The following is an 18,085-nucleotide window of genomic DNA, read 5'->3' on the forward strand; positions in this document are numbered from 1 at the left end:
AAGAAATGCACACGCCCATATTCAGCAGGCTGCCAATAAATGCACACGCCGCTATCCAGCAGGCTGCCAATAAATGCACACGCCGCTATCCAGCAGGCTGCCAATAAATGCACACGCCACTATCCAGCAGGCTGCCAAGAAATGCACACGCCGCTATCCAGCAGGCTGCCAAGAAATGCACACGTTGGTATCCGGCAGGCTGCCAAGAAATGCACATGCCACTATCCGGCAGGCTGCCAATAAATGCACATGCCGGTATACAGCAGGCTGCCAATAAATGCACGCAAACCCGCATCACCCGGCACAACCCCGGGGGCCAGAGGTCCCCAGACCTGACCTCCCGCCCTTGCTCCACTTCCGTGCGATCCTGGCCGGGCTTTGCCCCCACGTTGTCCCCTCCACCGGGGTCTGCACCTCAGTTTCCCCGTCTGTCCAGCGGGCACAGCCACCCCTCCCCGGGCAGCGGGAGCGAGGCCGGGAGGGGAGCGAGCGACGTGTGCGTCCCCGACTTGTTTTTGTCCCTCCTGCCAGACACGGCGGCCGACGCCTCGGGGCCGCTGACGGTGGAGATCGTGAAGGCGCCGGGGTCCGCGCTGGGCCTGTCGCTCACCACCGCGTCCCACCGCGACAGGCCGCTCATCGCCATCGACCGCATCAAGCCGGCCAGCGTGGTGGACAGGTGAGGCGCGGAGCGGGCTGGGGACGGGGCGTGGGCGGCCCCCGAGCTCCGTGTGGCCTGGACCAGCCTGTCCCCTCGCCCGGCCAGGAGCGGGGCGCTGCGCGCGGGCGACCACATTCTGTCCATCAACGGCACCAGCACCGAGCGGTGTTCGCTCCTCGAGGCCACCAAGCTCCTGGCCAGCGTGTCGGACAAGGTGCGCCTGGAGATCCTGCCTGTCCCCCAGAGCCAGCGTCCCCTGAAGCCCTCGGAGGCGGGTAGGTCCCCTCCGCGGACCCCAAACCGCAAGTCGGACGGAGAGGGCCGGCGTGTGTGAGGCTTGAGGGACCTAGGCAGGACCCGGCTGGAATTTGCTGGAACAAATTCCATGCGTACAGGGGTGGTGGGGCAGAGAAACAATGTCACCGTTTGGATTGACGGGCGGCTGGAATAGCCGATTTCGTCCCTGGTTGCATTAATAGAAGTATGAGCGTGACAATGCGGGAGGGGATTGTCCTTCGTGCTCCGTGCTGCTCAGAGCCGGGATCCGACGCTCATCTTAGTGGCCCCAGTGGGTCCCCAGGGGGCGGCCGGGTGGGCACAGAGGGCCTGGAGCTGCTCCTGGCAGGAGCCAGGGTCTCCCAGCTGGGAGCAGGGAGCTGGGTGCCAGGCGAGTCCAAGAACAGAGGGAGAGGTGGTCTTGCGGGGTCTAGAGGGCGTCCGTGGGACCAGGGGCCGGGTGGGACCTGCGAGGGTCAGGGTCACAACCGTGTCCCTCTGCAGAGGAGGCTGAGGTGGCCGTACAAGGTCACACGTCTCCGTCCAGTTGTCAGGGTCGGGCACTGCTCTAAACGCATCGCGGTAACCCTCTCTGATCCTCCCCGCTGCCCCGGGCGGGTGGCGCTCGCGCTCTCGGTCCCATTTTATAGGTGACGACAGGGTCCCATTTTATAGGTGACGACAGCCAGACGCAGAGAGGCTGAGTGGCTCGTCCAGTCCTTGGCTGGTCGCGGAGGGAGCCGGGGTTCCATCTCAGGGGACAGAATCGGGGGACTGAGATACCAGGGGCCTCACCTGCCCACCCCGGGGTCACCAGGGACCAGGCAGCAGAAGGAGGCACAGCCGGACCCGTGAGCGGGACGTTCAATGTGGTGCCTGGCACAGGGACAGCACGAGGACCCCCCACGGTGGCCGCCATCCTCCCTTGCACAGTGCCCAACCCTGACGCCCGTACCCGTCTCTCCCCTCTTTGTCGCCGGCCACAGTCAAGGTGCAGAGGAGTGAGCAGCCGCACCGCTGGGACCCCTGCCTGTCCTCCTGCCACAGCCCCCGGCCCGGCCACTGCCGGACGCCCACCTGGGCCACACCCGCCGGCCAGGACCAAAGCCGATGTAACGTCCCCCCTGCCCCCCGACAACCGGTCCCGCCGGCCTTTCTGGGGGAGGGGTCTGCCCCGTTGGCACCTGGCACGTCAGTGACGCGAGGGGTCCCCGTCCCTAGCAGCTGGGTGTCCCCAGGTCTGTGGAAACCCTGCGGTCTTTGAGGCCCAGAGAGGGAAAGACACTTGCCTGAGGTCACACAGCGTGGCTTCCCCGCACCTACCGTGCGCCGGGGGTGCAGGGGCTCTGCCGGGGCTCACGGGGCCGTTTCGTCACCTCCTCAGCCTCGTCCTCGACGCCCTTTTCCTCGCCGACCGTGAACCACGCCTTTTCCTGCGCCAACCCCAGCACCCTTCCCCGCGGATCCCAGCCCATGAGTCCCCGCACGACCATGGGGCGGAGGAGGCAGCGGAGGAGGGAACATAAGAGCTCACGTAAGGCTTGGTCTCGTCCCCCAGGTGTGCGTGAGTGGTACGCAGGCCGCCATGGATGGTTGGGCAGGTTACGCACTGCACAAGCGCACAGTTGAGCGGTGCCAGTTACTCTGTACCCTTTCAGTCTCGTGTTTTTTTTCTTTTTTTTGAGACAGAGTCTGGCTCTGTCACCCGGGCCCGTGGGGTGGCCCCCCTGACCGCCACGCACCCCCGTGTCCCCACAGTGTCTCTGACCTCCAGCACCGTGGGACCGGGTGGGCAGGTCGTGCACTCGGAGACCACAGAGGTCGTGCTCTGCGGAGACCCCCTGGGCGGGTTCGGCCTCCAGCTCCAGGGTGGCATCTTCGCCACCGAGACCCTGTCGTCCCCACCCCTGGTGCGCTTCATCGAGCCCGACAGCCCGGCTGAGCGGTGAGAGCCCGCCGCCCTCCCCGTCTGGGCCCCTCACTCCCTCCAGGACAGCCAGGGAAACTGAGTCACCCCAACCGAGCCCCGACTTTACCAACGTATCTCACTTAAACCATCCCGTCAACCCCCGTCACCAGCCCCGTTTTGCACCCGAGGCTCAGAGAGGGTGGTTCACTCACCCGGAGTCACACAGCTCCTAAGTGTCATGCCCGGGGCTCGAACCCCTGTCTGGCTGAAGTCAGAGCCCACTGTACAGACAGAGAAACTGAGGCTCGGCGCGGCCGCCAGCCCTCAGCCAGGGGCATGTGACAAATTGAGGCAACACAGCTGGCTCGGGGTGGGGGGGCGGCAGCGCCGAGAGTCACAGCTCAGCCCAGGAGGTGGGGGACCGGGTTGTCACCCCGCAGTGGGGCTGTCATCGAAGCCTCTTCTCTCTGCTGTGGCCCCTGGGGGCCAGGTGTGGGCTACTGCAGGTGGGGGACCGCGTCCTGGCCATCAACGGCGTCGCCACCGAGGACGGGACCATGGAGGAAGCCAACCAGCTGCTGCGGGACGCGGCGCTGGCCCGCAAGGTCGTGCTGGAGGTCGAATTCGACGTGGCGGGTGAGTGACCGGCCAGAGCTTCCCGCTGGCCCCTGGGGACCGCGCGCCTGTCCCTCCTTGATCCTGCCCTGCCTGGGGCGCACACGCCTCCGCCCGTCCCCCTCTTCCCCTGGGGACATGGGCTGCTCACGCCTGCGCGCTGGTGGCAGAAAGGCAGGGGAGGAACAAGGTCCCCGCGCTAGAGTTGACACGGTGACTTTTGCCGCCGCGGGACAGGACCTAGTGGGGACAGGGCGGGCGAGAAGCTGGAAATAGCCAAGCTGCTTCTCTGCGTCACTCAAAGAGCCCAGAACAGCTCGAGTCGGACGGAAGTCTGGTTCGGGGACGCGGACACCGTGCGACTTTGGACGGGACGCCACCTCCTTCCAGCCTCAGTTTCCCCTTCTAGAAAACAGTGGCTGGAATCTTCTCGCTGCAGGGCGAGTTGTTTGAGTTAGGGGAGATAAATGCTGTGAAAATACCCAGCCACGACCTGGCATGTAGTAGGTGCTCAGGAAGACCTGGCATGTAGTGGGTGCTCAGGAAGACCTGGCACGTAGTAGGTGCTCAGGAAGACCTAGCACATAGTGGGTGCTCAGGAAGACCTGGCACATAGTAGGTGCTCAGTAAGACATGGGACGTGGAAGATGTTAAGGAAGACCCTGCACGTAGTGGGTGCTCAGGAAGACCCTGCACGTAGTGGGTGCTCAAGAAGACCCGGCATGTAGTGGGTGCTCAGGAAGACCCAGCACACAGTAGGTGCTCAGTAAGACATGGGACGCCGAAGATGTTAAGGAAGACCTGGCACATAGTAGGTGCTCAGGAAGACCTGGCATATAGTAGGTGCTCAGTAAGACATGGGACGCGGAAGATGTTAAGGAAGACCTGGCACATAGTAGGTGCTCAGGAAGACCCGGCACATAGTGGGTGCTCAGGAAGACCCGGCACACAGTAGGTGCTCAAGGAGACCCGGCATGTAGTGGGTGCTCAGGAAGACCCTGCACATAGTGGGTGCTCAGGAAGACCCTGCACGTAGTGGGTGCTCAGGAAGACCCGGCACGTAGTGGGTGCTCAGGAAGACCCGGCACGTAGTAGGTGCTCGGTACAACCCGGCACGCAGTGGGTGCTCAGGAAGACCCGGCACGCAGTAGGTGCTCAGGAGGACCCGGCACGCAGTAGGTGCTCAGGAGGACCCGGCGCGCAGTAGGTGCTCAGGAAGACCCGGCGCGCAGTAGGTGCTCAGGAAGACCCGGTGTGCAGTAGGTGCTCAGGAAGACCCGGCACGCAGTAGGTGCTCAGGAAGACCCGGCATGTTGTGGGTGCTCAGGAAGACCCGGCACGCAGTGGGTGCTCAGGAGGACCCGGAGCGCAGTAGGTGCTCAGGAGGACCCGGAGCGCAGTAGGTGCTCAGGAGGACCCAGAGCGCAGTAGGTGCTCAGGAAGACCCGGCACGCAATGGGTGCTCAGGAGGACCCGGCACGTGGTAGGTGCTCAGGAAGACCTGGCACATAGTAGGTGCTCAGTAAGACCAGGCACGCGGTAGGTGCTCAGGAAGACCTGGCACATAGTAGGTGCTCAGTAAGACCAGGCACGCAGTAGGTGCTCAGGAGGACCTGGCACATAGTAGGTGCTCAGTAAGACCAGGCACGCAGTAGGTGCTCAGGAGGACCTGGCACATAGTAGGTGCTCAGTAAGACCAGGCACGCAGTGGGTGCTCAGGAAGACCTGGCACATAGTAGGTGCTCAGTAAGACCAGGCACGCAGTAGGTGCTCAGGAAGACCTAGCACATAGTAGGTGCTCAGGAAGCCCCGGCACGCGGTAGGTGCTCAGGAAGACCTGGCACATAGTAGGTGCTCAGGAAACCTTTGCGGCTGACGGTCCTGACTGCCCTGCCCGGAGCGAGCGTGTCGTTCTGAGCGTGTCTGCGCCCCGTGCCTCAGTTTCCCCGTCTGTCAGGATGAAGAAGCAAGATGGGGGTGGGACAGTGATTTTGGGGGGTTCTTTGCCCCCCAGCAGGGGGGGCTGGGGCCCCCCGAGGCTCCTCCCTTGGGCCTCACGTGGGTCCCCGCGTGTCTGTACCCAGAGTCCGTGATCCCGAGCAGCGGAACCTTCCACGTGAAGCTGCCCAAGCGCCGCGGCGTGGAGCTGGGCATCACCATCAGCTGTGAGTCCGCCGGCGGCCACGTCCCCCGCCTGCCGCCCGGGTGCAGGGCAGGGACCCTGGGTGTCGGGGTGGGGGGGGGACCAGGCCCGGCTGCACGTCCCCGGGCACGACCCCAGCTTCTTCCCAAAGCCTCAGTTTCTCATTCTGCACCACGGGGGTCCCCGGGCCTCGTGGGTCTCCCTGCGCGGGGTGTGAGGTGTCCTCGGGGACGGAGGTTTGTAAGGTGCCACACGCGTGGGCTGGGCTTGCTGTTCCGTCTGCCTCTGTGTCCCCAAGAGCCCCAAAGAGGGGCAGGAATACAGTAGGCGCTTAATGCATGTCTGCTGAAGAAAGGGAGGGACGCAGGGGGGCAAAGGGAAACAGAACACGCGTGTAGGAACGGGGACGGCCCCCATGTCACTCGGAGTGAAAGGCCCCCACGTGGCCCTGTGTGACCTCCGGCCGCTCTGGCCCACTGTCCCCTGCTGAGGCTGCTCGGGTGACAGCTGGGACCGGCTGCTCCTCCTGCCTCCCTGGGCGGCTCTGCCCCCACCCCTGTCCCTTCCGCTCTGTTCCCCACCCCCCACGTCTCTGCCCAGATGTCACCCGGCAAGCCCGTCCCCAGCCCTGGGGCTTTGCCACGCCCTGTCCCCACCCCCGCGCGGAGGTCGTGGAAGGCGGGGGGACTCATGACCTCTCCCCCTCCCCCCAGCAGCCAGCAGGAGGCGCGGGGAGCCGCTTGTCATCTCCGACGTCAAGAAGGGCAGCGTGGCGCACAGGTGGGGGAGGGGACGGGGACGCACAGGGGGGCGCGGGGACGCGGCCGGCAGGGCTGGGGGTGGCGCCTGCACGCGCGCCCGGCGCCTTCCGTCCCCTCGCAGGACGGGCACCCTGGAGCCGGGGGACAAGCTGCTGGCCATCGACGACGTCCGCCTGGACAACTGTCCCATGGAGGACGCCGTGCAGATCCTGCGGCGATGCGAGGACCTGGTGAAGCTGAAGATCCGGAAGGACGACGACAACTCGGGTACGGTCCCCCTCGCGGGCCCTGCCGCCTCTGAGGGCCACCGTCGGGCGCTGGGGTCTCCCACCCTGCAGCTCGGGGCTCCCCCTGGCCCTGGGGTCTCCCAGCCTGCAGCTCGGGGCTCCCCCTGGTGCTCTGGGGTCTCCCACCCTGCAACTCGGGGCTCCCCCTGGTGCTCCGGGGTCTCCCACCCTGCAACTCGGGGCTCCCCCTGGCCCTGGGTGTCTCCCACCCTGCAGCTCGGGGCTCCCCCTGGTGCTCCGGGGTCTCCCACCCTGCAGCTCGGGGCTCCCCCTGGCCCTGGGGTTCTCCCAGCCTGCAGCTCGGGGCTCCCCCTGGCCCTGGGGGTCTCCCAGCCTGCAGCTCGGGGGTCCCCCTGGCCCTGGGGGTCTCCCACCCTGCAGCTCGGGGCTCCCCCTGGCCCTGGGGGTCTCCCAGCCTGCAGCTCGGGGCTCCCCCTGGCCCTGGGGGTCTCCCAGCCTGCAGCCCGGGGCTCCCCCTGGCCCTGGGGGTCTCCCACCCTGCAGCTCGGGGCTCCCCCTGGCCCTGGGGGTCTCCCACCCTGCAGCTCGGGGCTCCCCCTGGCCCTGGGGGTCTCCCAGCCTGCAGCTCGGGGCTCCCCCTGGCCCTGGGGGTCTCCCAGCCTGCAGCTCGGGGCTCCCCCTGGCCCTGGGGGTCTCCCAGCCTGCAGCCCGGGGCTCCCCCTGGCCCTGGGGGTCTCCCACCCTGCAGCTCGGGGCTCCCCCTGGCCCTGGGGGTCTCCCACCCTGCAGCTCGGGGCTCCCCCTGGCCCTGGGGGTCTCCCAGCCTGCAGCTCGGGGCTCCCCCTGGCCCTGGGGGTCTCCCAGCCTGCAGCTCGGGGCTCCCCCTGGCCCTGGGGGTCTCCCAGCCTGCAGCTCGGGGGTCCCCCTGGCCCTGGGGGTCTCCCACCCTGCAGCTCGGGGCTCCCCCTGGCCCTGGGGGTCTCCCAGCCTGCAGCTCGGGGGTCCCCCTGGCCCTGGGGGTCTCCCACCCTGCAGCTCGGGGGTCCCCCTGGCGCCGGGATCTCCCACCCTGCAGCTCGGGGGTCCCCCTGGCCCTGGGGGTCTCCCACCCTGCAGCTCGGGGCTCCCCCTGGTGCTCCGGGGTCTCCCACCCTGCAGCTCGGGGCTCCCCCTGGCGCCGGGGTCCCCCACCCTGCAGCTCGGGGCTCCCCCTGGCGCCGGGATCTCCCACCCTGCAGCCTGGGGCTCCCCCTGGTGCTCTGGGGTCTCCCACCCTGCAGCTCGGGGCTCCCCCTGGTGCTCCGGGGTCTCCCACCCTGCAACTCGGGGCTCCCCCTGGCCCTGGGGGTCTCCCACCCTGCAGCTCGGGGCTCCCCCTGGCCCTGGGGGTCTCCCACCCTGCAGCTCGGGGCTCCCCCTGGTGCTCTGGGGTCTCCCACCCTGCAGCTCGGGGCTCCCCCTGGCACTGGGGTCTCCCACCCTGCAGCTCGGGGGTCCCCCTGGCGCTGGGGTCTCCCCCCCTGCAGCTCGGGGCTCCCCCTGGTGCTGGGGGCCTGGGTGTGTCAGCTCCTGTCCCCCCACCCCGGTGACCGGTGTCCCCCTCTTGCAGACGAGCTGGAGACCACGGGGGCCGTCAGCTACACCGTGGAGCTCAAGCGCTACGGGGGTCCCCTCGGCATCACCATCTCGGGCACGGAGGAGCCCTTTGACCCCATTGTCATCTCGGGGCTCACCAAGCGTGGTCTGGCGGAGAGGTGAGCGGGGGCTTTGCGGGGGACACAGGCTGGACCCCCCCCCCCCGGGGAGCAGGCGCTGGGCTTTGGCACCAGGCACCTTGGATGGTGACATCTGTTTCGCTCCCAGAGAGACCCTGGGCCGGTCACCTCCCCTCTGAACCTCAGGTCCCCAAAACGGTAAAATGCTAAAATGCTGTAAAAATGCTAAAATGCGAGTCCCAGCCTCCTGCCCCGGGAAGTGTCCCCGAGGCTGTGGCCGTGGAGGGACTGCAGGGAGGGAGGCGTCCCCTCTCTGCCCCCGGCTGTCCTGGGCTGGGGGTCATAGGTGGCGCGGGAGGGTGGGAGGGATTCCAGGGCTTGAGGTTCCCGGGACGTCCCTAGTCCCAGAGCGCGCCCTGCTGGACGCCGGGCAGAATGCACAGCTCAGAGCGGGGACCCTGCGGATTCCAAATGTCCCCGTGCGCCCCCCGCGCCATCCTGGGTGCTGGGGACCCACACACAGCTCCCCCTGCCCGCACCGGGCTGCCCAGCTGGAATCGAATTCCAGCTGCAAATTCAATCGCAAACCGTCTAGTAGTCGTCACATTAAAAAAAAAAAAAAAAAAGTGGCCGGCCGTGGTGGCTCATGCCTGTCACCCCAGCACTCTGGGAGGCCGAGGCAGGAGGATCGCTTGAGCCCAGGAGTCTGAGGCTGCTGTGAGCGAGGCTGACGCCACGGCACTCTAGCCCGGGTGACAGAGTGACACTCTGTCTCCAAAAAAAAAAAGAAAAAGAAAAAGAAAAACAAAAAAGAAACAAAATCCATTTTATATAGATTTACTTCAACATGGAATCCATATAAAAATTATGAGCAGAATATTTTATATATTTTTTTCATACTACACTTTCAGAATCTGGTGTGTATTTTAGACATTTTTATTCATTCATCTCTCAATTATAATTGGATGATAAAATAAATATTATCACCTCTCCCCTCCCCGAGCCTCAGTTTTCCCATCTGTGGGATGGGTTTGCTTATGAATGTGCTCAGGGAAGTTAAGACACTGGCCCAAGCGCACACAGCAAGGATTTGGCAGCCGGTGTGCGGGATTCGAACCATTCTCAAAACTCGTTCCGGAACCGAACTTTAGAGTCAGGCAGGACAATCCCCTCCCAGGTTCTAGACTTAATACCTCTGGTAATGCAACCCAAGGTTATACTTGCTTTTGCTTTTTTTTTTATTCCCAGCTGGGTGTAACTCGGGTCAGCCGGGCTGCCCCTGGGTTCCCCTAGGGTAGACCCCTCTCTGAGCCCCTGAGGGTCCAGCTCTGATTCTCCGCCCTGTGGCCCCCTCCTCAGGACCGGTGCCATCCACGTGGGCGACCGCATCCTGGCCATCAACAGCGTCAGCCTCAAGGGCCGGCCGCTGAGCGAGGCCATCCACCTCCTGCAGGTGGCTGGGGAGACCGTCACGCTGAAGATCAAGAAGCAGCTAGACCGTGAGCTTCGCTGCCTGCGCTGGGTGGGGGTGGGGGGTATACGAGGCTCAGAGAGGGCAATGACGAGCCTAAGGTCACACAGCACTGTGGAGGGGGGCGGACCTGGGATGGCTGAGAAGACGAGGCTCAGAGAGGGCAATGACGAGCCTAAGGTCACACAGCACTGTGGAGGGGGGCGGACCTGGGATGGCTGAGAAGACGAGGCTCAGAGAGGGCAATGACGAGCCTAAGGTCACACAGCGCTGTGTCTGAGCATGGGCCGTCACTTCCCGCCTCTTAAGGTGCTCGTGCTTGTTGTGCTGCGTGGCCGTCCCCCCACGCCGTCCCCACTGTCCCCTGCCCCTACGTGCAGCGGAAGGAACCCACGTTTTGGGGTCTTCCTTCTAATCCGGGCTCCACTGCGCCCACCGTTGGGTGTGTTGTTTGGCCTCCACCCGGGCCTCGGTTTCCCCATCTGTGCAACGGGTTTGCTTATGAATCTGCCACACCCCGCGTCAGCCGTGCGTCCCCAGACCGGGCTGAAACGGGGACGCTGAGGCTCTGGGAGTATCTCTGTGTCTCTGAGGTCAGAGACGACACTCCCTTCTCCCCCCAGGGCCCCTCCTGCCCCACAAGTCGGGCAGCCTCAGCGAGCCCAGTGACGCAGACGACGAGCCCGCGGAGGCCCTGAAGGGAGGCCCCCTGGCAGCCCGCTGCTCGCCCGCCGTGCCCAGCGTGGACAGTGCCGTGGAGTCCTGGGACAGCTCGGCCACGGAGGGCGGCTTTGGGGGCCCAGGTAACACCGTGGGGACCTCGGGCCGGCACTGGGCTCTCTCCGGGCCGCCCCAGCCGCCGGGCCTCTGAACGGGGCTGTCCCCTCTGCCCCTTCCTCCTTCCTGCCCCTCCTCTCCTCCCTGGCTCCAGGATGACCCTTGGGGACACTGCCATCGGCCACACTGGGGGTCCCTGATCCTCAGAGCACAGACCGCAGACTCGGCTTCTGATCTAGACCCACAGCCCCACCCACGCTGGCTACTCACGTTCCCAGCGTCCTCGCTCCTAGCCTGGTGCCCGGCACACAGTAGGTACCCAACACACAGTAGGTGCCCGGCGCACAGTAGATGCTCAACACACAGTAGGTACCCAACACACAGAAGGTGCCTGGCACACAGTAGGTGCCCGGCGCACAGTAGATGCTCAACACACAGTAGGTACCCAACACACAGTAGGTGCCCGGCGCACAGTAGGTGCCTGGCGCACAGTAGATGCTCAACACACAGTAGGTACCCAACACACAGAAGGTGCCTGGCACACAGTAGGTGCCCGGCGCACAGTAGGTGCCTGGCACACAGTAGGTACCCAACACACAGAAGGTGCCTGGCACACAGTAGGTGCCCAGTGCACAGTAGATGCTCAACACACAGTAGGTACCCAACACACAGAAGGTGCCTGGCACACAGTAGGTGCCCGGCGCACAGTAGATGCTCAACACACAGTAGGTGCCCAACACAGTAGGTGCTCAGCACACAGTAGGTGCTCAGCACACAGTAGGTACATGGCACACAGTAGGTGTTCAATGCACAGTAGGTGCCCGGTGCACAGTAGGTGCTCAGCACACAGTAGGTACATGGCACACAGTAGGTGTTCAATGCACAGTAGGTGCTCGGCGCACAGTAGGTGCTCGGCACACAGTAGGTGCCTGGCACACAGTATGTGCTCGGCACACAGTAGGTGCCCGGCACACAGTAGATGCTCAATACACAGCAGGTGCCTGGCACACAGTACGTGCTCGGCACACAGTAGGTGCCCGGGGCACAGTAGGTACCCAGCACACAGTAGGTGCTCAACACAGGTGCCCAGCGCACAGTAGGTGCTCAACCGATGTTCACCCAGTTGAGGACGGGAAGGCACAAAGCCCCCTCCCACCCCCTGCTGCTGCAAGACCTGGCTGGGGACGGACCTGTGGTGGCCTCGGGGGAGGCGTCTCAATCCCGTGTCTCCCGGCCTCGGGGACCCACAGCCACGGGAAGTCCCCATGGCCCAGGGCAGGACCTAGCGGAGTGACGCGGGGCGCTGGCCAAGCCCAGGGGACAGGTATCCGAATTTGTGCAGGAGGACCCGGAGGTCTGGGGGGGTCCTGGGCTTTTGGGGGGCGCCGGGAGGCCCAGAAAAGAGCAAAGACCTACCCGGGGTGACCCAGCGTGGCGGGAAGGAGGCCAGGTGAGGACACGCAGAATCCAGATGCCTCCTGTCCCCGCTCGCCAGGCTCCTACACTCCGCAGGCCAAAGCCCGGGCCGTGACCCCCCAGGAGTGGCGGCCCGGCCGGCTAAGGAGCAGCCCCCCACCCCCCGAGCCCCGGAGGACGAGCTACACCCCGGCCCCCGCCGCCGAAAGCTTCCCGGAGGAGGAGGAGGAGGAGGAAGAGGAGGAGGACGATTGGGAGCCACCAACGAGGTCTGTGGTGGGAGCACCGTGGAGGAGGATGAGGTGGTCATAGTCGCTTGGCTGGGACGGGTGAGGGTGGCCGGTCCCCTGTGCCAAAGCGCTGGGGGACTGTGGAGAGATGCTGTTCCCCGTCTGGCCCCAGATGCCCCCCTCCCATCCAAAGATCAGGCGGTTCCTTCTGCCCAGAATGCCTTTCCCTCCGTCGCACGTGGAAAACTCCTACGCATCCCTCAAAACCCAGCCCAAATTACTCTGCCTCTGGGCCGCTTCCTCGACTTTCCCCGGCAGAAGGAATTCCTCCCTCCCTCCTGGTACCCGCAGCTGCTCCTGCCAGCCTCTTGGTGGCGCTGGCTCCCGGGTGTCATCTCTTCCGTGTGGCACCCCTGGCCCTCACACGTCACGCTTGAGGGAAGCGAATGTCGTCCGACCTCAGTTTCCCCATCTGTAAAACGGGAAGGGGAGGCGGCAACGAGTCCCCGCGCCCGAGGCGCCCTTAGCGAGTGACGCCGGCGTGCATTGCACGAGCTTGCGCTCTGCAAACCTTGTCAACGCCGAGGACCCCGCAAATGGCGAGCGGCGTTGTGACAATGTGAACCGTTAGCTCTCAGTGTGACAGGTGACAACGGGCTCGTACGAGCTGTGACAGATGGTGTGGGAAGGGTTCCCTCCTCTCCATCCGTGTGTGTGTGTGTGTGTGTGTGTGTCCTGGCTGGTTCCAGCTCTGTCCCTGTCCCACGGTGCCATGTGTCCGGGCGGGGCCGCGGCTGACCTCGGGGGGGCTGTACCATTGGATCTCCTGTCTGTCTGTCTGTCTGTCTGTCCGTCTGTCTCTCTTCCCAGGCGTCCCGTGTCACCGCTCCGCGCCCCGTCTCACCTACCCCTGTTCTAACCGGTCACGGACAGTCCTGGTGGCCCTTAACCGCGTCTTGTCTAGTCCTGTGTCACCCACCACTGCCCCGGGGGCCCCAGCGATACCACCGAGGACGCCCGCCTGCCCAGCCCGCCCGCCTGCCTTTGCGCCCTCCGGTCCCTTGAGCGCGACGCTGGGCGCCCCCTGTCCCCGAAGATTCCTCAGGAGACCCCAGCGTGCCCGCCTGCCCGCCCGCCCGGAGGTGACCTTCTCTGGTTCCTACGTTGCAGCCCAGTCCCCGGCCCGGCCCCGGACGAGGGCTTCTGGCGCGTGTTTGGGGAGGCCCTGGAAGACCTGGAGTCGTGTGGCCAGTCGGAGCTGCTGAGGGAACTCGAGGTACGGCCGCCCGCCCCGGGCCCGGCGTGCGGGGACACCAGGGGCTGGGCACGCTGGGGGTGTGCGCCACGGGAGGCCGGCGTGTTGCTGGGATCATGTGTGTGCATGCCTGGATTGACCTAGGCATCCTCCATGTAACGGGGTGTGCACGCCTATGTGTGCACGTCTGACCAACACCATGCTGGTACGGCGCCTGGGGTCCGTACTTTCCCTTTTTACTTTATTTTTACTTTCTTTTTGAAGGACGCTCACTTTTAAATTTTTTTTGTTTATCGAGCTACAATGCACACATCGAATGGACCATTTTAACCAGATTCGCGGGTACAATTTAGTGGCTTTCGTAGATTCATCGTGTTGTGCAGTCGGCAACACTAGTCCCAGGACATGTGCAGCGCCCCAAGAGGAAACCTTGTACCTCCCAATTCCCAACGTTTTAAATCTCGATTTAAAAAAAAATTTTAAAGCCACCACCTCTGCGTGTTTGGAGGGAGATCGGAACTTCCCGGATCGGCTCGGTTTGCATTTTTAACTGGAAATCCTGGAATTCTTGCCATGCCAGGGGGGGCCAAGAGCCCGTGATACCGGGACTCCCCGATTCTGTGTCTTAGTCATTCTTTGATCCCAAGATACGGAAGTCTGTCTCTTCTCCCGTTCCCCGATCGCTGTCCTTGTCCCCAATGCCATTGTCCTTTGCTTAGACAACTACCTGGTCCCTAACCAGTCTCCCTCCCGGCCTCCCTTCGTATCCTGGCGGTGCAGGCTCTGCGTGGCAGCTGGAAGATGCTTCTAGATCCCCATGTCTGACCTCGTCCCCTCCCCCGTCCCTCCTGATGTCCCCCAGGGTCTCCCTGCTGCTCTTGAGACCAAGTTCACGGTTCTTACTGGACTCCACAGGCTGCCGCAGGGCCTTTGCACGTGCTGTTCCTGCCGCCACGGACTCTCTTCCCCCACCTCTTCCTCCTCATCTTCCCGATTTCGCCTTCCCTGACCCCTCCCACCAGCCCAGAGGCACCTGTCCCTCCCTGCGTGCCTCACCTCTGTGACATCACCTGCGGCGTGTAATTTTATCATATTTATGTTTGCAGTGAGCAGGACAGCAGAGCCGTTAAAAGCCCTGACGTTGGAGCTAGACCGTAGGGTTCAGGTCGTAGCTCTCTAAGCCTCAGTGTCCTCATCTGTCAAATGGGGGCACAGTGGCATTGAGCTGCCTCACTCCGCAGTAGAGACCGGCGCAGAGCGGGCGCCTGAGAGAAGGGCCGTGTCCCCCGCAGGCTTCGATCAGGACGGGCAGCGGGCAGAGCGCGGCTCGCGAGCGGAGGCCTGGCCGCCAGCCCCGGCGCGGGGGGCGGGAGGCGCGAGCTGCCCCCGAAGAGATGCGGGAGCTGCTGCTGCCGACGGCCTTGGAGATGCACAAGGTGGGCACGGAGTGGGGGGCTGGACCCCCGTCCTGGTGCCGTGAGGACCTACCCTCGCCCCGCCCCTCTCTGGGCTGGGGTTTTTTTTTTTTTGAGACAGAATCTTGCTCTGTCGCCCGGGCTAGAGTGCCGTGGCCTCAGCCTCGCTCACAGCAACCTCAGACTCCTCGCTCAAGCGATCCTCCTGCCTCAGCCTCCCGAGTAGCTGGGACTAGAGGAGTAGCTGGGACTGGGGGAGCAGCTGGGACTGCGGGAGCAGCTGGGACTGTGGGAGCAGCTGGGACTGGGGGAGCAGCTGGGACTGGGGGAGCAGCTGGGACTGGAGGAGCAGCTGGGACTGGAGGAGTAGCTGGGACTGGGGGAGCAGCTGGGACTGGGGGAGCAGCTGGGACTGCGGGAGCAGCTGGGACTGGAGGAGTAGCTGGGACTGCGGGAGCAGCTGGGACTGCGGGAGCAGCTGGGACTGGGGGAGCAGCTGGGACTGGGGGAGCAGCTGGGACTGGGGGAGCAGCTGGGACTGTGGGAGTAGCTGGGACCAGAGGAGTAGCTGGGACTGGAGGAGTAGCTGGGACTGCGGGAGTAGCTGGGACTGCGGGAGTAGCTGGGACTGGGGGAGCAGCTGGGACTGGGGGAGCAGCTGGGACTGGGGGAGCAGCTGGGACTGTGGGAGTAGCTGGGACTAGGGGAGCAGCTGGGACTGGAGGAGTAGCTGGGACTGCGGGAGTAGCTGGGACTAGAGGAGTAGCTGGGACTGGAGGAGTAGCTGGGACTGCGGGAGTAGCTGGGACTGGGGGAGCAGCTGGGACTGGGGGAGCAGCTGGGACTGGGGGAGCAGCTGGGACTGGGGGAGCAGCTGGGACTGTGGGAGTAGCTGGGACTAGGGGAGTAGCTGGGACTGGGGGAGCAGCTGGGACTGTGGGAGTAGCTGGGACTAGGGGAGTAGCTGGGACTGTGGGAGTAGCTGGGACTAGGGGAGTAGCTGGGACTGGGGGAGCAGCTGGGACTGTGGGAGTAGCTGGGACTAGGGGAGTAGCTGGGACTGGGGGAGCAGCTGGGACTGTGGGAGTAGCTGGGACTGCGGGAGTAGCTGGGACTAGAGGAGTAGCTGGGACTGCGGGAGTAGCTGGGACTGTGAGAGTAGCTGGGACGACAGGCATGTGCCACCACGCCCGGCTCATTTTTTCTATACATATTTTTAGCTGTCCAGCTCATTTCTTTCTATTTTCAGTAGCGACGGGGTCTCGCTCTTGCTCAGGCTGGTCTCGAACCCCCGGCCTCGAGCGATCCTCCCGCCCCGGCCTCCCCCCAGCGCTGTGAGCGAGGCTGAGGACACGGCGCCCGGCCCGGGCGACAGAGCGAGACTCTGTGTCAAAGACGAAACCCAAAGCCACCTGCGCGGGCAGCAGCAACGCCGGGGGCGGCGGGCGGCGGTGCCCACGGCGGCTGCGCCCAGGACCCGCGTGCTCTCGTGTCCCCAGGTGACGCTGCGCAAGGACCCCGCGCGGAGGGACTTCGGGTTCAGCGTGTCGGACGGCGTCCTGGAGCGGGGCGTCTACGTGCACACCGTGCGCCCCGGCGGGCCGGCCCAGCGCGGGGGCCTCCGGCCCTTCGACAGGGTCCTTCAGGTAAGGCCGGGGCGGCGGGGACACGGGGGGTGGCCTCGTCCCCGGCCCCGGGGCGGGCGGACAGCGATGACAGCACAGGTCGTGTGAGCGAGGTCAGCGCAGTCACGTGGCGGGAACAGACCACCCGCACCCCGGCGGCGGGACGCGCACAAACTTGTGTTTGTCACGTGCACCGCGTGTCCCCGTGGGCCGGGTCCACCGACTGCCATGGCCCATCTAAGTCACACGCCGTCCGCGGACTCCACGGAGGAGACAAGATGGAAAATCGCACCCGGGTTTGCAACCCGGCCGCGAGGGAGGCCGGGAAGTGGACCGGGAAGTGGATCAGCCGCGAGGGAGGCTGGGAAGTGGACCAGGAGTGTGATTGGCCCGGCCGCGAGGGAGCCCGGGAAGTGGACCAGGAAGTGGAGTGGTCGTGCGAGCTGGGGAGCCCGGAAGTGGCCCAGCCGTGCGAACGGCCCAGCCGCTGGGGAGCCCGGAAGTGGACCAGGAAGTGGCCCAGCCGTGCGAGCGACGCAGCCCCGAGGGAGCCCGGAGGTGAACCAGGAAGTGAACGAGTCGTGCGAAAGGCGCAGCCGCGAAGGATCCCGGGAAGTGGACCAGTCGTTCTATAGGCCCAGCCACGGGGGAGCCCGGGAAGTGGACCAGGAAGTGGCCCAGCCGCGAGGGAGGCTGGGAAGTGGACCAGGAGCATGAGCGGCCCGGCTGCGAGGGAACCCAGGAAGCGGACCAGGAAGTGGCCCAGCCGCGGGGGAGGCCGGGAAGTGGACCAGGAAGTGGCCCCGTCGTGCGAAAGGCGCAGCTGCGAGGGAGCCCGGAAGTGGACTAGGAAGTGGACCAGCCATGTGAGCGACGCAGCCACTAGGGAGCCCCGGAAGTGGACCGGGAAGTGGACCAACCATGTGAGCGACGCAGCCACTAGGGAGCCCCGGAAGTGGACCAGTCGTGCGAAAGGCGCAGCTGTGAGGGAGCCCGGAAGTGGACCAGGAAGTGCACCAGCGCACCGTGCGAGCGTCCCAGCCGCGAAGGATCCCGGGAAGTGGACCAGCCATCCGAAAGGCGCAGCCGCGAGGGAGCATGGGAAATGCGGCACATCCCCGCGGCCACCTGGGGCCGCCCTTTCTCGCGTCCGGCTGTCGATGTGGTTTCCGCCGTCATTTATCCTCCGTTAGTTCAGGTTTTTCCCCGCCCCGACGGGGCTGTTCCAAGTCCCGTTTATTCTGAGCGGACACGCTCCGTCCCGGTGCGCAGGGAGGAACCCGGCAGCGCGTGCCCGACGCGGAGAGTTCCCGCCAAGGCCACGCGCAGTGGCAACGAGGCAACGGTGCGACCAGCCCTGCAGACGGGAGCAGGCGATCTAGAACTTTCTCTGCCGAGACCGAAGCGCAGGGGTTGCAAGGGACCCCACCGGGGAGGCAGGATGTCCCCTGCGCGCGAGGGTTGGGGACATGACCTTGTGCCGGGGCCGGGCGGGACCCACGGTTTAGATCACGTGATCCCCAGCCCCTCCCCTTCCTCCTCCTCCTCCGTCCCCTGACGCCTCCTCC

At 65.2% G+C, this 18,085-nt stretch overlaps 1 protein-coding gene across 1 annotated transcript in view; it reads left to right on the forward strand.

Annotated features, from left to right (window-relative positions):
- GRIP2 (glutamate receptor interacting protein 2) overlaps positions 1-18,085 on the forward strand; it is a 32,049-nt gene that overhangs the window by 12,882 nt on the left and 1,082 nt on the right. The window contains exons 8-23 of the mRNA XM_069497661.1: positions 532-679; positions 767-936; positions 1,924-2,049; positions 2,322-2,471; positions 2,696-2,882; positions 3,337-3,482; positions 5,546-5,626; positions 6,318-6,384; positions 6,487-6,632; positions 8,223-8,367; positions 9,688-9,827; positions 10,423-10,602; positions 12,072-12,261; positions 13,393-13,498; positions 14,770-14,913; positions 16,392-16,538. Of these exons, the coding sequence (XP_069353762.1) occupies positions 532-679; positions 767-936; positions 1,924-2,049; positions 2,322-2,471; positions 2,696-2,882; positions 3,337-3,482; positions 5,546-5,626; positions 6,318-6,384; positions 6,487-6,632; positions 8,223-8,367; positions 9,688-9,827; positions 10,423-10,602; positions 12,072-12,261; positions 13,393-13,498; positions 14,770-14,913; positions 16,392-16,538 (2,273 nt within the window). The remainder of the gene's footprint in view (positions 1-531; positions 680-766; positions 937-1,923; positions 2,050-2,321; positions 2,472-2,695; positions 2,883-3,336; positions 3,483-5,545; positions 5,627-6,317; positions 6,385-6,486; positions 6,633-8,222; positions 8,368-9,687; positions 9,828-10,422; positions 10,603-12,071; positions 12,262-13,392; positions 13,499-14,769; positions 14,914-16,391; positions 16,539-18,085) is intronic.

Source organism: Eulemur rufifrons, chromosome 22 (genome assembly GCF_041146395.1).
Source record: "Eulemur rufifrons isolate Redbay chromosome 22, OSU_ERuf_1, whole genome shotgun sequence".
In the NCBI taxonomy this organism is placed as follows: Eukaryota; Metazoa; Chordata; class Mammalia; order Primates; family Lemuridae; genus Eulemur; species Eulemur rufifrons.